The sequence below is a fragment of the Gouania willdenowi genome, chromosome 9 (genome assembly GCF_900634775.1).
Source record: "Gouania willdenowi chromosome 9, fGouWil2.1, whole genome shotgun sequence".
In the NCBI taxonomy this organism is placed as follows: domain Eukaryota; kingdom Metazoa; phylum Chordata; class Actinopteri; order Blenniiformes; family Gobiesocidae; genus Gouania; species Gouania willdenowi.
In genome coordinates, this window is record NC_041052.1 from 15,772,675 (window position 1) to 15,795,551 (window position 22,877).

The following is a 22,877-nucleotide window of genomic DNA, read 5'->3' on the forward strand; positions in this document are numbered from 1 at the left end:
CAATTGTTATTAATTTTATATTAATATGCTTCAAACATGCACTGCGATTACACAAGATTATACAGCATAAGATTTTGCGCTGGATTTGACATGTCTGTTGGGTTGCTCCTCTAGCTAGTCATTCAGCCAAGAGTAAAAATATTGTGGAAATGTGACACATTGTCTATAAACATGCACGTGAGGGTCTATGGTATTGCCATTTTCATTTCAAGAACTTCATTTTATGATTTCTTTGCATTTTCCGTGATTATGGAAAAACTCCATAGCAACGTTGGAGTTTACATAAAATCCTTTAAGACTGAACTGTGATTTTTAAGTTATTCGCCCACTAAAATAGCACGTGGGTTTAAAATGAAGTAGTAAGGAGTGAGAAACGATTGCCTCAGCTGTGCACATGGGAATAATGTTTTCTTTTTCTTCTCTAAAGAAAAAAACAGTCATAACTTCAACCTCAATGTGTTGTGTTTGTCTGTATTAGGAGACTGGATTGGCATTTTTAGAACAAATCTAATTTAAAAATGATGTACTTATAATTACTCAAATTCTTTAGAAAACCTGTTCAGAGAAAGGTATTTTACAGATGAAAGAGTAACTCCATGTATCCAGAGGTTTATCGACCTCCTTTCTTTCTCGCAGATGTTAAAGCGCCTTAATTTTGTCACGCTACTCACGGTAAATAGGTCTCTTTTGTCCTTCTGTGAATGCATACAAGTGCCATCCAAGGAGGCTTTGGCGCTTTCAAACATGAGAGATGGCAGGAGGTTTGTGAGAGCCTTCTCTTCTCGCTCAGCCTGTAACTGTATGAAAGCTCTGTGGTACTGTACTTCTAATTTAAAATGAATTTTCTGTGACTAACTAAGCTCTCCAGTGACAAGCAGAACCCTCACGCAAACATCCGCATAAATAATTTTGAGTCAAACTGACAGATGGCAGCAAAGTGTTGACTGCAATGCAGAGGTTGCATCAAAAACTCCTCCATTTTAGTGATAGTTTTAACACCATAACATGCAAATGACTGTATATAAATCAAACAGACTTATAGAAATTTGTGTATAGCTATAATTGAGTAAAAGTAAAGATATTTTAGGAGTAAAGGACTTTGGTAAAAGTCACATTTTTCCCTAAATGTTTGGTTAATTGGAGGCCATACAATGACTATAGGACTGATTAGGTGTGAATGGTTTTTTGCACTGTGATGGACTGGCGCTCTGACCAAGGCTCTAGTTCTTGCTCCCCATCTAGCACCCACTGAAAGCTGGAGAAAGGCACCAGCAGAGACCCTCGACCCTGATTAAGAATAAGTGGGTCTGAATCTTCACATTTTTAAATGACAAAGCATACAGTAACAGTACTGGAATAGAATAAAATGCTTTTCAATTAGGTATCATTGATTCTTGTTTTCCAAAGCCGAGGGTTGATTGAATGCTATTAGATTGAAGTCTGGAGTACCATTTGTTTTATGTATTATTTACATGTTGGTCGTTTCAGCATTCTGGCTTTGACTTTAATCACTTCTTTAAAGAATCAAAGTTTCTTATTTGAAGGATTCCACAGAAAGTTGGCCCCAAGCTATTCTGAAAAGGGAGTGATAAATGTCCAATGCTCATGTATTCACAGGGCTACGTAACCCTGGTTGAGAAGCATTGCTCTAAATTAGGGATGTCCAGATACAACTTTTTCATTTCCGATATGATACCGATATTGCAGCCTTGCGTATCGGCCAATACCAATATTGATCCGATACGATATCAGCACATACTTTTATTACTTATTTTGTAGTATGAAATGTTAAAAAAGGTTTGATCAAGTGATGTTAGTCAAACAGAGAACAATAGTCAATAACAGTACGTTACATTGTTGGAGTGTGAACCACAGTCACCTATAGATAGAAGTGCTGGAGCAGAACATTTTATCAGAGAGCTTATATCGGAGATTTTAGATGCAGTCCGATAAAATCCGATATTCGTTTTCTGGCTGATATCAGACCAATATCCGATATCAATATCGGATCGGGACACCCCTACTCTAAATGGCAGGAGCTACATGTTAACAGAAAAAAATGCATGGATTGGAGAACTTTAAGGTTTCTCTGCAGAACATTGTGCAAAATTCAATTGGTCCTATATTATTGGCTTGTGTTTTTTCAATGCAATATGTCCCCAAGATAAAAGACGGCCACACCCACATTACTGAATACATGTTTGATGCTTCTTTTCTTTGTCTTGGTTATTTGTTGATGGTGAACGTGGGTCAGCATATACAATTAGAGCATTCGGAGAGCGCAGACCTCCCCCAAGTGCAGCATGAGTACAGGGCAGGACATACACACAATGCACTTCCCTACCACTACTACATTACCCATAAGCCTTCGCGCCTAAATGTGCAGGTTAAGGCACAGCTCCTATTTTTTGGTATCTTCTGATTTTTGGTAAACCAGAACATCACTAAAATTTAATCACATGTTCCCTTTTCCCATTATCAACATTTGCTGAAAATGTCATCCAAATCTGTTCATAACCGACAGACAACAGACAGATAAACGCAGGGTAAAACATAACCTTCCGCTCTGTGCTTTGCTCTTGGTGGAGGTAATAAAATTGAAACAATAAAACGTCTTCCGCAATGTGAGATTGAGGGAAATAGTGTTATTTATCTCACCCATCAGTGGACATAATGTTATGGCAGATTAATGTGTAGCCTTCAGGACCATTGCTATTGATTTGTAACCATCTCTCTGACGTTGTTTCTCACACTGTGGATAAAGAAATGCACACACCCAGGAGCTGTTGCTACACTACTGTTGTAAGATATCGCAACAAGTCCTCTGATAAATCACAGGAGCCTCTCGGAGAATTCACTCGTTGTTTTATACACACATTTTTCTCAATGTTTCAATGTCTGGCTGCTTTTTTTTGTCACTGTTTCAGTTATTCTGGCTTCTCAATTGCAGCTGCTCTGCTGACCTGGGCTTTGAAATGTACCGAAGCCTTGTATATTAAGCTCTGTACTATTTGTTTCAATAGTTCTGCACATTAACTATTAAAGCCATGAACTGGCACAGAATACAAAGCTCACCAGCACATCTTTTGTAGGAGATACTTGTTTCTGTAGTTTTTTTATTTGTAAGCAAGCTGCATTTCTAGACAACTTTACTGCAGAAATCTGCTGTGTTTAAATACTGAGAGTAGTTCAGGATATGTTTTATACTAACAACTCTACTCAGGCCTATATGCAGGTTTAGATATTGAAAGGTGGCATAAAGTAGTTTTAGTTGTTATTATTGATACAAACATCTTCAGTAGTGAAAATAAACACAACAACAGCCTGAATTACTATTCTCTTATTATTCAAATAATTCACAACTGGGCTTAAAGTGGTGTAGTGGTTAGCATGTCCGCCTCAGAACACCCTCACAGCTTGAACCCAGGACCTTCTGAGGGTAGGGCAATCATCAACTTCATTTAGTTTAACATCTCTGCAGTTGTGTTAAAGTTGTCAAAGTTTATTTTGTGTTGTTTGAATGCACCGTTGGACAGAGCTGGAATGTGAGTGGCTGTGAGAGGAGAAGGCGGCGGGTCAGGTGTGGAAGGGTGAGGAGACGGCATGTGTGTGAGAGGAAAGTTGGAAGTGAATGAATGAGGGAGCAGCCCGATCTGTTTATGCCCATTTATTGTGTTGACGTGGTTACGGCCTACAGTAACCACAGTTCTGTTCAGCAAAAAAGCCACTTTGCAGTCAAGAAGGTCATTTTTCTTCCCAACGTCCTGTGGGATGCTATAGTATGTTTTTCAGATAACATAATTAAGAGAGACTCAATCTTCTTAATTTTGAAAGATGCAAATGTTTTGCATGATTATATTCACTTAAAAAGTTATTTTTTGAGTGCAGCTGAGAACCAATAATACTGCTACAGCAAAGGCTGCTGATTGGTGGAGAGAGAGTCATGTGACCATGGCTCAGGTGCTAGTGGGTCGTCTTCTGATCGAGAGGTTGGGGGTTCGATCCCAGTACCTGACTATGTGTCGAAGTCTCCTTGGGCAAGACACTGAACCCTAAGTTGCTCCCAGTGGTTGACTAGCGCCTTGCATGGCAGTCCTGTCCCACTGGTGTGTGAATGTGAGAGTGATTGGGTGAATGAGCTGATATGTAAAGCGCTTTGAGACTGCTTCAGTGTGGTGATAAAGCGCTATATAAAATCAAGTCCATTTACCATGTGTTCTCTAAGGATAGGGTCCTAAAACCTGAGATGATATCACTGAGTTCTGAGATGATGTGTGTCATACGCATCATACTTTGGTAGACTTTCGGAGCAGAAGCAGCAACAGTAAGGGAAAGAATTTCAAAGCTTCACCTGATAAATAAACTTCTTTAGAGTTTTAACTTAACACAATCAACATGGCAAAGACAACAAACAAAAAAGCCGATACCACTCAGACAAAGGTGGATGACGTCCATTACTTTAATTACCTGATAGAGGAATTAGACAATCTGAGCCAAAATGCATTTATGAAACAATCTGAAATACTTCAGAAATCGGAGGCTAACGAATGTGCGTTAAAGGAGAAGATCAAAGAGCAAGAAGTCCAACTGTGTCGACATAAAGAGAAGATGCAGGAAATGCATCAAAACTATGAAGAAAAATTGCCGACTGCAGACAAAATGATAGAGGAGCTAAAAGCACAACTGAGGGTCGAAACATCAAAAAACAAGGTCTGTGTTTCACAAGATCCCAATCACCTCTGGACACCAGTTTACCCAGACCCTGGTGTTATCTACTGGTATAATCTACCACTACCATTCCACACCAGATGAACAGTTCTGCACAGAACAGGTAGACAACAATTTTCCCCAACAACAGTGGTTGATACCATTATACCCACATACTAATAGTGGTATAGTTGACTACTCCCAGCCCCCTCAGCGGTTAATACCAGCATACCGAGACCCTACGGATTTGGTCCATTTTGGTCAGCCGTTAGAAGCAGTTTACCCAGAACCTAATACTGGTGTGGTCTACCACCAGCAGCCCAATCCAGATGGACTGTTCTACCCAGTAAACCCAGAACCTAATACCGGTGTGGTCTACCACCAGCAGCCCAATCCAGATGGAGTGTCCTACCCAGTAAACCCAGACCCCAATACTGGTATGGTCTACCACTACCAGCCCATACCAGATAGACTGTTCTACCCAGCAAACCCAGACTTCCATTATCCTGTGTATGAATGCCCACAACCTTCTTCAGAGAACATGGATTCCAACATCAATTCAACACTGAACACCAGGTAATTGAAAACAACGCTTTCCAAGGTTGGTTAAAATGAAGACAATGACGCAAGATGAGTTTGTGCTATTGGTCACAAGTCACTTCCCGTCGGAATGGATTGCGAGTTCAAAGAAAGCTTAGGTATGATCTCTGTCCTAGATCTACACAGCGCAATATTCAGCACAGAGGAGAACAAAAAGACACATCATCAGTGGGCCGTACAGAACGCCACTGCTATCCCAAGCTCATTCTAAAAACCTGTAATAGAGGGGAAAAAACCTCTTTTTCTGGAGTTCAAAGTGTCCTTAACGCAGTAGGTGCCACGGCATGACGCCGCCATCTGCTTCTTGGTGATGGTAAGGAGCACCGCCTTCCACGCACAAAGCCTAATACTCAGTCAAAGCACAGAAAGGGGGAGGGGGGGGCTTTAATGATGCACTAAATGGTAGGAAAAGTTTTTCTTTATGTGCCTGGGTTATCTATAACACCAGAGAGCCACCCAGCCATAACACCAGCTGTTTGAAAGGAGGATTCCTGGTGGTAAGGTGGAGCAGTCAGAATTTTAAATAAAAAAGGCTGATTCAGATGGAGCTGTGAGACGGTGCACTGATGATGATGAATGATTTTTGCCTTACGTCGAGTTTTTGCCTAATCTCTCTACATTAGATGCAAACCTAACGGTTTTATATCCCTGAAGCAGCACAATTCAATTTTTTATTTATTTTCCTATAAAATAAAAAAATTATTGGATTAATAGTAGAACAAATTTAAATAAAATATATATTTACTATCCATTCTTTATTAGTTTCTTTTCATGTTAAGTATTAAAAATATGAAATATTCCAACAGCTAGGTTATAGCCATTTTATTGTCTTCTTGTTTTTGTAAGTTGCTTTTAACTACAATGTTTATATATTTTGTTGTCGATACTCAAGATTTTGAATTTATATTTGTTTTAATTACCTTAAAATAAGTAAGTCTACTCTGCCATCGGAACCATCGGAGTAACCTAGGGTGACCAGATTCTTAAAACTCAAAACTGGGACACTAATTTTACTAAAGAAAATGACAGATTTTATTTGTAATAAAAAAAGTTAATTAAATGTATTGTTTTCTTTCTTTGGGATGAAATGTATTATTGCAACAGCTGAACCAAATTTAAAGTGGCCATCAATCAAAAAAAAAAAAATTATATTTTAAGTTAACATAAAATTGTTTTGAATAATAAAAAAATATATTTTTTTTTTTAGTTTTGGCAAGTAATATTGTCAATGCCATCAACCAATCAGCATCGAGTTGCAAACGCGTACAGGACTTGAGCTTTTTAATTGGTTTACAGTATAGTCCAAGTGCTACTATGGCAACTGTTGTGATTGACAGCTCACAGTCCAGAGAGATCACATTTTTAAACTAACTGTGCTGCTGCTTTTAGGTTATTTTCAGTCAGCGGCAACAGATGTCCATTTCTTAATACACTGAACAAACAGGACTGAGCTTGTGAAAAACTGGGACAAATCCATAGTTTGGGGGAAATCGGGACGTCTGGTCACCCAATTTTAACCAAAAGTAGTTGGATGTGTGTGACTCGAGCACTTCCTTGAATAATCACTACGTTAAAGTTTGTCAAATGGATCGATCTTCACAAGCATGCGGTTAAAGTGCTTTTGTTTCATATGCAGCTTCACCTGACATGTCATAGTCTTTCAGTCAAGCTATTTATGTAATTGTGGGTATCCCTTTAACAATTTGATTTTGGCTTCCAAGCTGCACATCCATCTCTTTGCACAAGGCATGAAATCCCTGCTGACCTCTGACCTGCTTGCCTAAAGCAACTGCAGGGAATACATGAGTACTGACAGATTACATTGCCCCCAATAGCTGCGGAGGTCACAGAATAAAATCCCTTGCACTGGTCAAACACGTTGGGTCCTTTGTGGATTTGAGGCATAACAAAGAAGACCTGGATTTAAATCCAGAAAGGGCACCAGAAAATAACAGTTGGAAAAGAAAAGGGGGAGAGACTTGGATATATGGAAGTAGCAAAACAAAGTAAACATTGTGTAAAGTGTGTCTGATTGTTTGTGTGTCAGCTCTTCACAATGTGCTCATGGAACAAAAATCAAAATGCTGACAGTGAAGGGTCCACACATTCTCTCGCCCTTTGTTTTTCGCTGCTTTGTCATTTTGAAATGTTGACTGGTCTAATGGGATGTAATGGTACGTCGCTAAATGTTGACTTAGGGAGAGCCAAGCACTCGAGTGTTAAAACTGATTAAGTCGATAGTGCCGTTTTGTGTCAGGGCGCGCTCGGTGCAACGCAGCGCTCGTTCGGGGGTTAATGCTGTTACCCATGCATGAAGACACAAGTGGGCAGCCGCGAGAAGAGCAAGCTCTTTATTCCCTTTTGCCAAGTTGAATTTAGGCTCCGCTCTTCAGGCATTTAGTGGAGACAATAGCTTGTTATTCAGAGGGCCAACATCGCTGCTGCTTCTCAGCACCGCTCATTAACGCCCTTGCATTGTTTCCACTCGCGTACTGTGGTATTGTTGACCCCGGGACATTTGTTTGTACTTATTGTGTCATGGCCTATCAGGTTAAGCCTGATTCATCTCTGTTGTACCACCTAAAACACTTCACACATTACCACCATGTACAAAACATAGTACAATAACTTGAGCTAACACTTCTGTCAGTTGTGTGTCGTAAAAGAAAATGGCCATAATCAGTGTGGCATAATAGGTCATATTACTATATTATTCAAGGTCAGTCTCTTTCAGAAACGTAAAGTATTATTTCTAGTTTCATGATGAAATCATTCTTGTTCGGTTTTTCTGACAAACTCAGTAGAAAGACTGAAGTAATCCTTGCAGAAGTTCCATCATCTTCTATTCAAAGAGGCTTCCTTGACTCTAAACTGACTAGTTTTGAAGAAGAATAACATTTATTATCCTTTATAGAGCCTCAGATTTTCTGTTTAAAATGTTCCTGAAATTCCGTTTCATACTGTAGTTTACCCAAAACTGTTTTGTTTCATTGGCCTGTGTCAATACTCGCTCTTAAATGTCCCAAAAGTATGCCAAACATGCTTAATGGAGATAACAGAGTTTCTGTTATAATTTTTTTCTTTATATGCTTTAGGTCAGCAGTAGGGAATGTCACATGAAATTACGAAATTCGATATTTTGGCGAGATTGACACGTCCGTTTTTTTTGCTATAGTTTATTTAGCCACTTGTTTTACGGGAAAGATATTCTGTAAATGTTAGTATGTTTGAAAACATTTTTGCGCAAGATTTGACATTTCCGTCTTTTTGCTATGCTTACTAGTCAGTCTTCTTGAGCAGTTTCCCACCTCTAGCTTAGTCAGAGCATAAATAGGTGTCTTTGTTGTGAACAAAGTGCTTGTATACCTAAATATCTAAAACTGCATCCACAAGTACATTTTTCCCAGTCTTGTTTCTAATATTTGTTACCTTAAAGAAATTCCTGTGACTTCTTGTTTTGGATATGATACTTTGTTTGAGCCTCTATGTGGCACTGTGATATTTCCTCTGAATAGTAATCAATGAGTTGTAAAACATCTGCATAAGGTTTTTGTAAGTAGAAAATCAGGAAATGAAAGAATATTGTGAACTTGGTGGAATATTTGGTCTACTTTAGCATTTGTCAGGTCTGCGAAATGAGAATTCTTTCCAAATTAGCTTTACTCTGGTTAGCTTGCGCATGCTTGTTTTCTACATGTACCTTACGTTTTTAAAATGATTTAAATTGGAAAATAGGCTCATGTTTAAGTTGTTTGAAATGAACCTTATCTTCAATATTTTAAAGGATCTTTACTTCTAATTCTGGGATCATAAATTGTGATCATGGAGCTAAAAATTCATTATTACCTGCAAGCTATTGTAATTTCTTCTGACCATGAATGCTTTAACCAAATAAACAAAACAACATTTCCTTACTCTTATGTCACATGCAAACAGTGTGCCCTCATGGCAATAACATTGTGAGGTCACTCATTGAGTCATTGAGTGTGGCCTAATGTGTTTCCTTTGGCTTTTTTTCCTCAGAGGCTTCCCCCAGTCCCATAAAGAGCTCCCCAGAAACGTCTCCAATGACCTCCCCAAGGCAGCGTCGGGATTCAGACCGCTACTGCCAGCTATGCAATGCTTGGTTCAACAACCCTGGCATGGCTCAGCAACATTACGATGGGAAAAAGCACAAGAAGAACGCTGCCAGGGCTGATCTGCTGGAGCAACTGGGCAAGACCTTGGACATGGGGGAGATGAAAGGTATGCCGTACATTTATGTACTAATACAACACTGGTTTGGCTGTAGTGGGACTTTTATCATCTGAACTGCCTTCTGCCTTGGCTGTGTGGCCTCACTGTCAGAGAAGCTCATGTTTGTTGCACTGAGGAAATCTTTGGGCTACATTCACCCGTATATACAGTGGCTGAGGGGTGTATTGTGGCAGCAATGATACAGATGTTAAGTCCTGTTGACCGCAGGGCTTCTGCTCTACGGTACAATGGAGAAGAGGGTGACCTTGAGAGAAGGAGAACCAGCTGAAGAGTGTTCATGGTTGGGTTCCCTTTGTCTTAAAGCACGCTAAAGATAAATTAAACTGAAATGTCTCTGAGGAACACATCTTTTTACCACAGGCTGTAAATGTCATCACACTTTTTTAATCTGACATCCTTTTAATGAGAAAATTCTAAGGTAATAAGATTAATGTTTTTCCTTTCAATGTATATGAGATGACTTATTGTTGTAATTGGCTGTATTTAAATAAAGTTGAATTGAATTTAATAGAATTTGCATTCTTGTGAGTAATACAGAGCACTGATTCTGTGACACGGTTATTTATTTACTCGCCGTTCATGTGACTGTTTTCTGCAAGACCTGTGCGCATGCCTTTGCATTTATTTGTGGAACCAAAAAGTAGTTTAGTCCACTGTTCTTGTCTTCTTTCAGTCTCCAAGCCATCTTCTTCTCATTCTTCTTATTTCCGGTAGCGGGCCGTCTCTCCAAGCTGTCGAGAACGCGCACTAGCGTCATTTGACGTCACCATCAGCATCATTTGACTTCATGCCCGCAGAACATGAAGTTCCAGATTTGATGTCTTGCATTGCACCCACTGCATTCATTTATTTTAATGGCCTTCCATTATTTTATCCCCTTCATTACAGGGAAATGCACTAAATGCACTAAATGGATTGAGGGCGTCTTGCGACATGCAGCAACCGCGCACCCCTGACTCCCTGGGGTTTGTACTGTTGATTAGCGCATGGAGTGACATTTGCACACGTGTTAATACCCCTAAATCTTTAGTGAATCCACCCCTAAGTGTTTAGCTGGTGCACTGACAGGCAGCCCTTTTGACTGCAGCTGTCAGCTTGATTCCTTGTGGAACCACCAGCGTGTCACAAGCTGTTAATTTGACCAAAGCGGAGAAGAGAGTTCCTGTCTGTCGTCACAATACGTCAATAGCAATTACACAGTATTATTCCAGCTGTTGGACGAGTGGCTGGTAGAAGAGAATAAGGAGCCCAGAGGTGCTCTGAAGGGCATCGGAGCATGACCACTTCGAATGGGAAGAACACGGCCTTCCTGCTGATTGGACATGGCCTTCGACCCTTTGGCCCGATTGGTTGTTCCTGTCTTTTAGGTGCAGCGTAGCCGGTTGAGGACAGACTACCGTAAGTAGATGCCGTCAGTTTAACTTTGTCATGCTGGCAGTTGATGTTTAAGTACATGATTTCTTCTTAAAGCTGAGGACATCTGATGTTTGGTCATTGTACAATTGTGTACTGGGGATTTAAAGATCAGAACGTGTTACAATTTAAAGTGTAAATTATCATTCAGAAAGGAAAAAAATCTTAGTTTAACAAAGCTGAACATTCAACCAAAGCTCCAGATTTTATCTCCCCTTTTATGTCATCCAGCTTCATTTTGACATCAGATAGAGAAAAAAAAAATGGATGGAAATTAGCTAAAACTCCTCATTAGCTTGAAAAGCCAGCCCTTAAACAATTAGGTTTTTTTTTTCATCATCAGGAAAGCACTGCCCCCATGGATACCAGTAGTACTGCTCCTGTATCTGTAAGCTTTCTGAATTCACTCAAAAATACAGAAAGCAGCTGAATATATCCCCCCTTTAACATATTTTGATTTTGTATCAGATAACAGAAAAACAGATGGCAATTAGCTTATATTTACTTTTCCACACAGAATACACAGTGTATCCCCTTCATAAGCAACAGGAAACAGCCTCTAAATAGATAATGGACTAACCCATTAGTCCATGAGTGGGTGAGTTCCACATTTAGTCCATTTCAACACCCACAATAAATATTTACAAAATCAACAAAAACATTTAACACAAATACATCTTTTTTACTTATTAGTTTTCCCAAATACATATTATTGATACTTTATTTTACCCTTTTGTTTTAAGCTTTTGACTCCTAAAACTCCCCTCCCTCTAGGCCACACATGGTTCTGTCTGATTGGGCTGATTGTTTGCACCTGACTTGCACTTCCACGCAAGTGCCAGTGAGAGAACGTCAAGGATCACAAATAAAACCCATCAATAAACTTATTTCACACAATGAATTTGTGAGATCAAAATATGAATATATACCAAATTATATATCTATATTTAGATAAGGTGGAGAGCATAAGCCTGCACATAGCTAAAAGCCCTCATTAGCTTGAAAAGTCAGCCCTAAAAAAAATTATTTTTTTCTTTTTACCACTGGAAAGCAATGAATCACCCAGTGCGTCCAGCACTGCCCCCATAGACACCAGTAGCACTGCTTATGTATCGTATGCTTTCTGAATTCACTCAAAAATTACAGGTCGACCGATATGGGATTTTCAAAGGCCGATGCCAAAACCGATATTTGAAAGAAAAATTCAGCCGATGACTGATATGTAAAGTTGATTTTGGAAGCCGATATTTGAGGCCTATATACTTTTTTTTAAAGCACATTGATTATGAAAGTCAATTGAAACACTCATATGATATAAATATATATATTAGAAATTAGATTAAATACAACAATAGAACTCTTGACATTTATTGAACTTTAAATATACCTGTACACAACCAAGTAAAACAAAAAGTACAGGACGGGTAAGTAGCAGTAAAGCACAGCAACAATATACAATGTGCAAATAGTCGGTTTAAACTAAACACCTGTTTTAGGTATAACCACTCACTCCTTCCCTCTGTTCACAGTCACTACCATTGTACCTAAGCTTCACACTTGTCACTATATGCACAACTACAACATCACATCTCACTCTCACTTTAAAATAATCAGCTCTTCCCCACCCGTTCCATTTCCTACCTTGAGTCTCTCCTCCCTGTTCCCTTCCCCCTCTCTTAGGTGTAACACTGCTCTCCCTTTTTATATCCTCCCTATAATAAAGTGCTTCTTACCCTTCCTTAGGGAGGGCTGGTGATGGTCAAATATAGTCCATATATCGGCCGGCCAATATACCGGTGGACCTCTATCAAAAATACAGCAGTACTGAATATTAAATATTAATGGACCAAAGCACTACCGTGTGGTACTCCAGTGGGTTCAACAATCACATGATCTAGAACCAATAAAGCAGTGGTTCTCAGCAGGTCGATCCTTGCATTTCACATCACTCCATAAATGTAAGCCACGACCCATATCAAGATAAATATTCAAATTCTCAAGCATTTTCAATTAAAAGCTGCTTCATACTACTACTTGAGATAATAAGGTTTCCCTTTTCAATGAGTTGCCTTTTTTATTTAAAGCCAAAACATATTACATTTATCTCAAAGAGGTTAAATAATTTAAACAAAATGTATATGTATATGTTTTTAAAAAAGTAAGTTGAGAAAACAATTTTCTGATTTCAGCTTCAGTAAATAAATACTGGTTTTTAAAAGCATAATTAGGGATTTGTTGCCCATGTTGTTGTAAATATTCTTTTTTTGCAACCCACAAAAAATGGAGCCGTGGAGCTTTTTAAAATCCTGATTTCTCAGTTGACAAACTCTGCATTAGAGCAAAATGGGATTGTGAAGGAAGTCTTACTGATCTGTGTGATGCGATAATGACCACCTGGAAAATTTTCATCGGAAGCTCAGAGACACCAATAATTATAGATACTCTGAGGGTGAAGGGTTTGTAATCTCTACTTATTATAGTTAACCTGTTACTGTAGATTAGAGATCCTGGGGGTGTTGCTTTAAACTAAAATCTGCTTTTATTTCCATCGATGCCGCAGTGCGTTAACACAGGACAGAATTGCCAACATCAACACAGTCATTAAGAAGAAGCTGAAAATGTCGGCTTGCAAGCTGCAGTCTTCAGCACTTGGCCTAATGAGCCTCACTCTCCAGCGATTATCAATTAGTAATGAAGTGGCAAATCATCCTATCAGGCAGAACCAGCCCTGGATTCCCCGTGGAGGGGTGGATTCGCCCGCAGCGGGTTGTGGCAGGCGGGCGGTCCGTTGAGGCAGACAGCGGAGGCTTGGGGAAGCTCGTCCTGCTGTAGGCAACAAAAATTGTTCCCAATTCCTGTTCGGTGCACCATCAGCTTTCCAACTGCTTTCTGTGTCATCTCAACACATTTTCTAACACAGAGGTACACAGAACCGGAACTGGAACACCCCCCAACTCCATGCACCACCTGATTTATAGCATTTTGTCTTAGTTTCTTAAATATCCTGCATTGGTTTTTATTGTAACTAAACCCCAAAGCCTTTTCTACTGAATACAAATGTACTTGGTCATGAAGTAGTGCTGTTGATTGATCCTGGTCCAACTCTCAACATTTTAGTCAAAGTATTTCAATTTGGCATAATTTGCTGTAAAGTGACTTTCTACTATGGGTAGAAACCCGGCATTTACAATTATTTTTTTGCTATTGGCTGAGAACAAGATCATGTGACATTTTGGGACCATCTTGCATCATTACCAAGCACTGTTAGCCCCGCCCCTTTTATAAAAAATAGCACCTGTGGGCTCTCAAATCTTCAGTGAGTAGGGTGGATTGAGAGAAGAGTGAATAGCGAGGTATATTTAGTAATGAGTAGCTAGTTAACATAACATAGATTGTTCTTCAGAGATTTTATAGTATAGACTGGGCATGTCTTAACTGCTTCAGGAGCCCCGCCCATAATCAAGGCATTTTTTGAATTTCCTTCCTAGTGGCAGGTCAGGAGAACGCAGGGGTTTAGTTACTCTTTAACGGTGCAGTCCGCAACTCTCAGATCCCTCTCTTCCCCTCCCTCCCTGCTGCTCTCTTGCCCTGCCTCCAAACTTTCCAAAGCCCCACCCTCAGAGGAGATAACAAGCTAACGTTAGTCCGACAGCAACATCACAGTAATATAACATGCTCTGTTAAAAGCATATTACTGCAACGCTTTTCTCTCTCAATGTGCACACACCTCAGCAGCAGCAGCAACAACACAGTGTCACTTACAGCAGCCCAAACGGAAGCTGCTGCACAAACACAAACAACACATGCACTGCAGAGTTCTAGTGTAACATTTACAATTCAAAAATATTGTAAATCAAGCAGCAGTAATTGCCTTTCTAGCAGTAAAGTTGCTAATTCCATCTTCTACTCCTCCAGACCATACACTGTAAAAAAGACGGCACTCCAGCCCGAGAAAGGGGTGGGGCCTGTGAGCAACAGCTGTCAGACAGTCCATCAAACACAATCCTGGCTCATGTAAAGCTGTCCTTACATAGTGACAGATTTAGCAAATATGACAAAAAGTTACTTTTATAAGAGTTTGAGATCACTAATTAGGCTGCGTTCACACTGCAGGCAAATCTGGCCCAAATCCGATTTTCCCAAAACAGATTAGGGCCACTTTCATATGTGGTCCTGAATCAGATCTGATCTTTTTCAATGCAACCTCAGTGTGAACGATCAATGCAGATTTAAGGCGCATTTGATACGTGACGTCACTTTAAACGTCATCATTCTGCCCAGCGGGAGCCTCCGCCTTCGAAAAATGGACGACGGCAAGGTCTTAAATCTAATAAGTATATGGTGTGACATTTCAATACAAGCAAAGCTCGAAGGATCATACCGTAGGACTGGCAGAACGGGGACACAGAAGAACGTGGCTCCAGTGTCAGTGGAAAGGTCTTACCTTCTTACCAAATTAGGTGGTTGCCTGTCAGCCAGGGAAGATCGTCAGTCTGGACCATTCGGCTTTGTCTTCATACAATATCTCACTTTCTGCTTCGGCGAGGCTTGTTCCCTTTTTCCATCAGGTATTCATTACCATACTGGAACCATCTTTTCCTAGGTCTCCCGGTTGGTCTTGTACCTTTCACTGCATAGTTATAAACAGCGGCGATGGGATGTTTTAGTGGTCTCCGTCTTACATGCCCGAACCATCTGATTAAATTGGGCTTTAAGCCTTTATTGGTCATGTATTTGTTGTTACACATATATTGACATTTATCCTCTGCAATTTAACCCATCCCTTGGGAGCAGTCGATTTGACTGTTCCTAATTTTATCTGCAATTGGTATTACCTGCAGCCTCTTCCATAAATCAACATTACTGATTTTGTCCATCCTCGTTACTCTGTTTATCATCCGGATTACCTTCATGCCTGTTGCTCTTGTTTTCTTCATGTTGTTCTTATTGATGTTCCATGTTTAACTTCCATAAAGCAGGATCGGGCGTAAAATTCCAGTGTGTAATATTTTTTTGTTTGTCTTTGAGGAGCTAATAGAGGAATCCCAGATTTTGTGAAAACTTCTTCATTCTTTCGTTGATCTCTAAGTCAATCAGTCCATTTTCAGAGAGCAAGCAGCCGACATACCTAAACGTAGCTACTTGTTTTATCCTGGTACCTCCGAGGCTATTATTGGTTGTTATTTGAGATCTACTGAGCACAACTATTTCCGTTTTTTTGAGAAAGTTAAGAACCTTAAAGCTAAGTTTAAAGAAGCGAAAGACTCGTGGTCACATCACCTGCCTATTTTACAGTGAGCTTATTCATGTTTTGGGTGATAAACCCAGCTGTCAGCCGTTAGATCTGCTGGATAGCTGTCAGGAAGTAGCCAAAGAGGAGCCCCAGAGGAGCGCATCAAGTTTAGTGAACAGCCTGGATATTGATGTTGGAACAAGTAAGCTAACATAAGCTATCATTGCCTATGAGTTGTTTGTCGGCATAAACCCGGTGTAGTTGTCCATAACGAGCAGCTACCACGCACTACTCTTTTTCTCGGGTAAAAATTTACAGTACGCTTTATTCTGAGACTGGCCTGATTTGGCTCAAGATTCAGCAATTAATTTATTTCAATTATTATTTTTATTCAACAAAAACTTGTCAACTACAACCCATATACAGCTATTAAAATAATAACCTTTTGTTAGATTGAATCTGTCTTTCCCTGGGCTTTACTCCCAACGGTCGTTCACAGGCTTCGTGATTTGTTCAAACCTGACTTGGGTCCTTCACGGGTTCTTTAGTTTGAAATGTCTCTGTAAAGCTCATGGGCTCTGTTACCAGTGTGCAGGTGAATAAGTGACATGAGAATTCTCTTTAGTACCAGCTGTTTTTGCTGCCTGTTTAATACCTCTGCAGAGGTGTGTGCATGGTCCATCATGTGTGTGTTTTTATCAGCTAGCTCTTTGATGAATTGTTGCTTTAATGTTTCTCCAGGGGTTTCCTGAAAGCTCCACAATAGATGCGTACCTTTAGACGTTATGGATTAAACAGCAGAGAACGAGTCTTTTCTGAACATAAAACCCAAGCCTTCTTCAGGCTTGTTATATTTCCCCTCAGGCTTGAATGTTACAGCACAGGAGGGTTCCTGCACAGGAATACAGTGGACCTCCTGTATGTGGCTTAGATATCAGCGTCTTTTATCTTCCTGCGTTCATCAGCTAAATGAAACACGAGCCACAGCCTCTGTGTCTGTCCTGCTTCTACAGTACATCCCCCCCCCCCCCCCCCCCCCACAGGTTACTGAGTGACAGCCAGACAATGTCGGGGCAGACAGTGGGGAGCCACTTCAGCTGACCCGCCAGCCAGAAGTTCATTCCTCTGCCTTGGTCTCTGCTAAATGCTAATTTCGAACCCTCCTTTAAATATTCGGTAACACTTTACAATAATGATCCCTTAATTAATGTCAGACGATGTATGATTAAACTTTTAATTCATGCTTAATGAATTAAAAGTGTAATAATATGTTATCAATCATTATAATGTATTACCTAACATTAATTAGCATACCAGTTAATGCATTAATAAGTAGTTCATTAATGTTTACTACATATTATTAAGCATGACTAAAAGTTATATAATGTAATTAGTTATCCTTATGTATGCATTGATTATTATATTAGTAAAACATCATTTATTTAATTTTTTTAATTACTATTATTATTATCATTATATTTTTTCTTATCGTGAGATACTCTGCTATTGTGTTCGTGTTCGAAATAAAATAAAATTGAATCAAATCAAATCAAACGCAATAACTAATAACGTAATAAGTAAATAATCATGGTTAACTTTGGTTAAGTAATGCTTATAAGGCACTCCTATACATTTATTATGGTTTTTGTCAAGTTGCTAGTGTTACAGTATGTAACACCTTACTTAATAAAAACCCTAAGTAAATGATTACTAGAGAAGTTATTACATTTTACTAATATATACATTAATAATAAGTAATACATACATGAGGATAATTATTAGATTTAGTTTACCTTTTATTAATGCTTAATAATGTTTTAATTAGCTCTCTGCAGTAGTCATTAATTAACTGCGTATTAATACAGAAACTGATATGTTACTTAATGTTAGGTAATACATAGAATGATTTATAACATTATCAAACTCTTAATTCATGCTTAATAATGCATTAACTAACATTAATTAAGGGACTCTTATTTTAAAGTGTTACCAAATATTCCTCCATGCTGTCATTGTTTTATTTATTCTTCTGTACTTTACCTGAGAGATACTGCCACTAATCATCTTTATTCCACGACAGCAAGGATTATGTTATCAATTGAATAATGTACGGTGGATGTGTGCGTAGGAAAATGAGTTAAAGTGCTTACCTGATATTCCCATTGGGACCAGCCATTCTCACTGCTGTTTCTGCACCTTTGTTGTTGCAAAAGATGAATTTAAATGTGAAAGTAGGCTTCTGACAGACGTGTGCAGAAGAGAAATGAACCTTGGAGAGGATCAACTGTCACTGGAATAAGATAATCGAGCTTTAGTTTACAAACCACTGCCACAACAATGTAAAAGGAAACCATAAGTAAACAGTTGAGGAAACTCTCTTTTAGGTTAAACATCTGTGTGTAAGGCAAGGCAAATTTATTTGTATAGCACATTTCATACACAAGGCAACGCAAAGTGCAACGGAAAACATTCAACAGCTTAAAATTAATAAGAATGATAAAATTGGCAGCAAAACATATTTAAAATCATCAACAAACACATTACATCAACAACAACATGACATCATACGCAATAGAGAAAAAGAGTGCCTTTAACTTTGATTTAAAAATGTTCACATTGGATGCTGACTTCAGCTCTACTGGCAGTTTGTTCCACTTCTGTGCAGCATAGCAACTAAACGCAGCATCACCATGTTTACTGTGAATTCTGGGCTCCACTATCTGACATGTGTCCATCGATCTGAGAGACCTGCTGGGTTCATACCTGCCGTGGAGGTTGGCCCATTTACTTCTGCGTGGAGGGAACGCTTCGTTTTGTGATTGGTCGCCCTGCCCCTAGGGGGATTGTGGCTGTATGTTTTTTACGCATCTTAAAATGTTATTATTACATACCTACTGTACCTAACCATGTGTTTTGTTGGACACAAACATTAAAACAACATAACGTCATGTGTGCTCCTCTGGCAGCCTCCACAGCATGTCAGTCATTGTTTACTGTGACTGACACACACACACACAAACACACTGTAGGTACAGGGACAAGGCAGAGTAGCGATAATAAAAGAAAACACACCTTTTATCTGTGATTGACTTCATTTGGTGGTGCTTCACGTGTGCTGCAGCCATGAAAGAAAATAATAGTACTTTTAGCCCGTCTCCGTTCTCTCTTTGACTCAATCCACTGTAGAAACAACTCTCGTATCACTCCACAAAAAGTTGAAATGTGACAGTGTGTCTGAAAAAGGCAGTGACCGGGGCTGAAGATTGGAGCAGACTAATCACAGCCCTTATGTTCCACGTCGCCTTGACGGGGTATACAGGGTTTTTGGGAGGCGCACGTAAGGTTACGGGGAGGGGGTCTACGCCAATGTACGTCTACGATTTAGACACCAGCTGCAGAACTACAAAGTCTATTCTGAGGATGACTGGGAGCCAGTGTAAAGACTTTAAAACTGGAGTAATGTGTTCTGACCTCTTTGTTCTTGTTTAGACCCGAGCTGCACCATTCTGAACCAGCTGTAGCTGTTTGATGCTCTTTTGGGGGATTCCTGTCAGAAGACCATTACAATAGTCCAGTCTGATGAAGATAAAAGCATGGACCAGTTTCTCCTGATCTTTCTGAGTCATTAAAACTTTCACTCTGGAGATGTTCTTTAGGTGGTAGAAGGCTGTTTTGTGATAGATTTGATCTGACTGCTGAACGTCAGATCAGAGTTAATCAGAACACCAAGGTTTTTGACTTGGTCTTTCGCTTTTAAAGATCGAGACTTAAGATACTCGCTGACAGCAGACCTCTTTTCTTTGTTACCGAAGACAATCACTTCCATCTTATCATGATTTAGTTGAAGGAAGTTTTCACTCATCCAGCAGTTTACTTTTTCTAAGTCACATAACACCTCTTTTGGACCATAGTCATCTGGGTTCAGTGATATATATATATATATATATATATATATATATGTTCAGACCAGACAGGGTCAAATCGAACGTTGGGAAACATAGTACTGTGTATAGAGCCATGAACCTCTGGAATAGCCTTGACGCAGAGACACAACAATCCGTAGATCTGAAAGGATTTAAGGAGAAAACACGGAGGATATTTCTACACGCATACAGGTCTCAAGTCAACTCTTCATTGAACTCTACAGCGACGACATGGAACTCATCAACTGGTCATTGAGCGCCATCGACAAAATCTTCACGACGAGGCAATTACTACAGCACGAACCAGCGTGTCCAAAGGACACATACCCAAGTGGATATGTCATGGATGCACGAGGGAGAAGCCAGATGCTCTGTCTCTCCCTGCTGACAGTGGAAGATGTGGAGGACATCTATCTGCTAGGGGTCATGATCTTTGGCCTGCTATTGATGGGGGTATGTGTATGTGCATGTGCCTTTCTGATGCATTGTATGCTGAGGCGACTTTCCGTGGATATGAAGGTACTCCGAAAGAAGAAGTACTTTTCGTTTGGAGAGTTGGAGGAACGTAAACAACGACTGGAAAAGAAAGCTCGAGGAGATACGGAGAAAAAGGACAGTGAGGAGGAGTAACAACAGGAACAATGACTGCAGACGAGAACACATCACATAAAAAAGGACAAAAAAAAAAAGAGAGACGTTAATGAAAAGATGAATTTATGGTATGAAGAAGATGAGAATGTTTGACTAGGGAAGAAACGAGGTTTGATGTAAAATATCTGTGTTCAAATCAGGGGACTGATCTGGGTAAGCAAAATGCTTTTTTCCGTCGCCCTTTCCGGCATGCAAAAGGACAAAAAAAAAAAAAAAAAACAATGATGTGATTTTGCTCTGAATGTCAAAGTGAATTTCTGTGATTGCAACCATGTCGGAAATGAACTGAATAAATAAAAATAAAATAAATAGTTGTGTATCATCTGCATAGCTCTGATAATCAACCTTACAGTTCTGTAAAATGTGTTCTAAAGGAAGCATATAAAGGCTAAACGGAAGGGGTCCAAGAACAGAGCCCTGAGGAACCCCACAGGAGACACTGGTGGACTCTTTGGATGCCATGTTATAGTAGTCAAATTATTATCTCCTTGTTCCTACAAATAGAGGTATTGTAGTACGGACCCAGCACACATAAGACAGATGTGCTCTAAGTTGAACACAGCTGGCTGTTTGGATCATGCTCTTATCAGCCTGAGGAGAAGACGGATCCTGGGCCTGGTATCGTCGAGGAGGGATGGGTGGTGCTGATTGGTTCTTTAGGGGAGAGAAGATTGGACCATGGTGGAGTAAAGGGTGGGGTGTCAGTCTTGTACCAGCAAGAACCAGCTTGTTAATCCGGGCAGTTAAATCCAAGAAGGCAGGGGTAGGAGAAATGTTGGAAAAGGTGGAAGCAGGTGAATTTTGGGGTGAAGCAGGTGGGTCCTCAGATGTGGGAGATGGGTTGACCTCTTCATTTTGACGATTTTGATTTGTGTAGAATTCACACAGAATAAATTTGACACTAGTGACTTTTTAACTCCTGAGTCAAGACCAAATGTTTTGTGGTAATTTTTCTTTTAAAGAAAAGTGGTGGGAAATGGGTTTATATTTTAAAGGGGATTTATTTCTGCAGCAGAGTGTGTATTTATGCAATTGTGTGGTTTAATTTTGTGCGTTCTTGGAGTCATTTTGTGAATTTGTTTTTGGTGCCACATAAAATTAAACACTTTGTAAAAAAACATATAAAACATGACTAGTATTTAGTATTTCTAAATAAATAAACATAACACATTATATGGCATTTCTTGCTAAATTTAAGATTAAAAAAAAGGCTGTTTGTGCAGCACTAAGTTACGCCAAGCTCTGTGTTACCAAGCAAACATGACTCATCTTTTTAGCAAAAGGCATCTTTGCACTAAGAAATTGATTTTAAAGTTCTTGTGGGAGATGTGAGAAAAATTACAGCTTTAGTGTCAAAATTCACAGTAAATGTAATATGAGTTTGTCATTGATCACATGATCTCTTCCCGAGGTTTGGTGAAAAAGATACTTTCGTCAGAGATTGATGTGTTTTTATGTTAATGAAGGTCTGCAGAGCCACTCTTCCCACATATCGTTTCTTAAACTCATCCAGAAATGAATGCGTAGCAGCTAACAGCTCTAGCCCATAATATGTGTCCACACAGTGGGCGTTCAGGCACAGTTTGAAGTGATAAGTCACACATACTTTGTGTTGCCAGGAGTCCGCTAAATTATTGTTATTACATAAGATACAAAAAAAATGCAGTGCAAAAGTCTGCTCTGAGTTGCAATTGCTGATGGCTCGTGGATCATGAACTAATCTGCAACTTCATTGTATTTTAGTATGAGAAAAAAAAAATGTGCTTTGATTTTGTTTGTTTTGATTCTTCACCACTAAAATTGCTGGGTCTCCATTACAGATTTTTGCAAAATAAAAGCAATATTTGCGCTTTGAACGTGTTTCCATTGAAGGTTGTTTTGGGCTGGAGCCTCATAATTCCCATGAAATCTCATTTATGGCATCGTCTCCCTTTAAACTCTTCCTACCCGACACATTTAAGGTTGCAGTCTTCAAGCTGTTGCTTTCAGCTGTGCCACAGTCAGAGCTCCCCCTCACTCTAAAATAGATCTAATACAGCTCTAATTGTAGGTTCAAGGATGAACACATTCAAAACAGCTCATTAAGATTGTCT

General features: G+C 39.5%; 1 protein-coding gene across 3 annotated transcripts in view; it reads left to right on the forward strand.

The window, feature by feature from the left end:
* Positions 1-22,877, forward strand: part of zmat4a (zinc finger, matrin-type 4a) — a 152,008-nt gene that overhangs the window by 93,408 nt on the left and 35,723 nt on the right. For all 3 annotated transcript variants that reach the window (XM_028458460.1, XM_028458461.1, XM_028458462.1), the window contains one exon: positions 9,331-9,552. In XM_028458460.1, the coding sequence (XP_028314261.1) occupies positions 9,331-9,552 (222 nt within the window). The remainder of the gene's footprint in view (positions 1-9,330; positions 9,553-22,877) is intronic.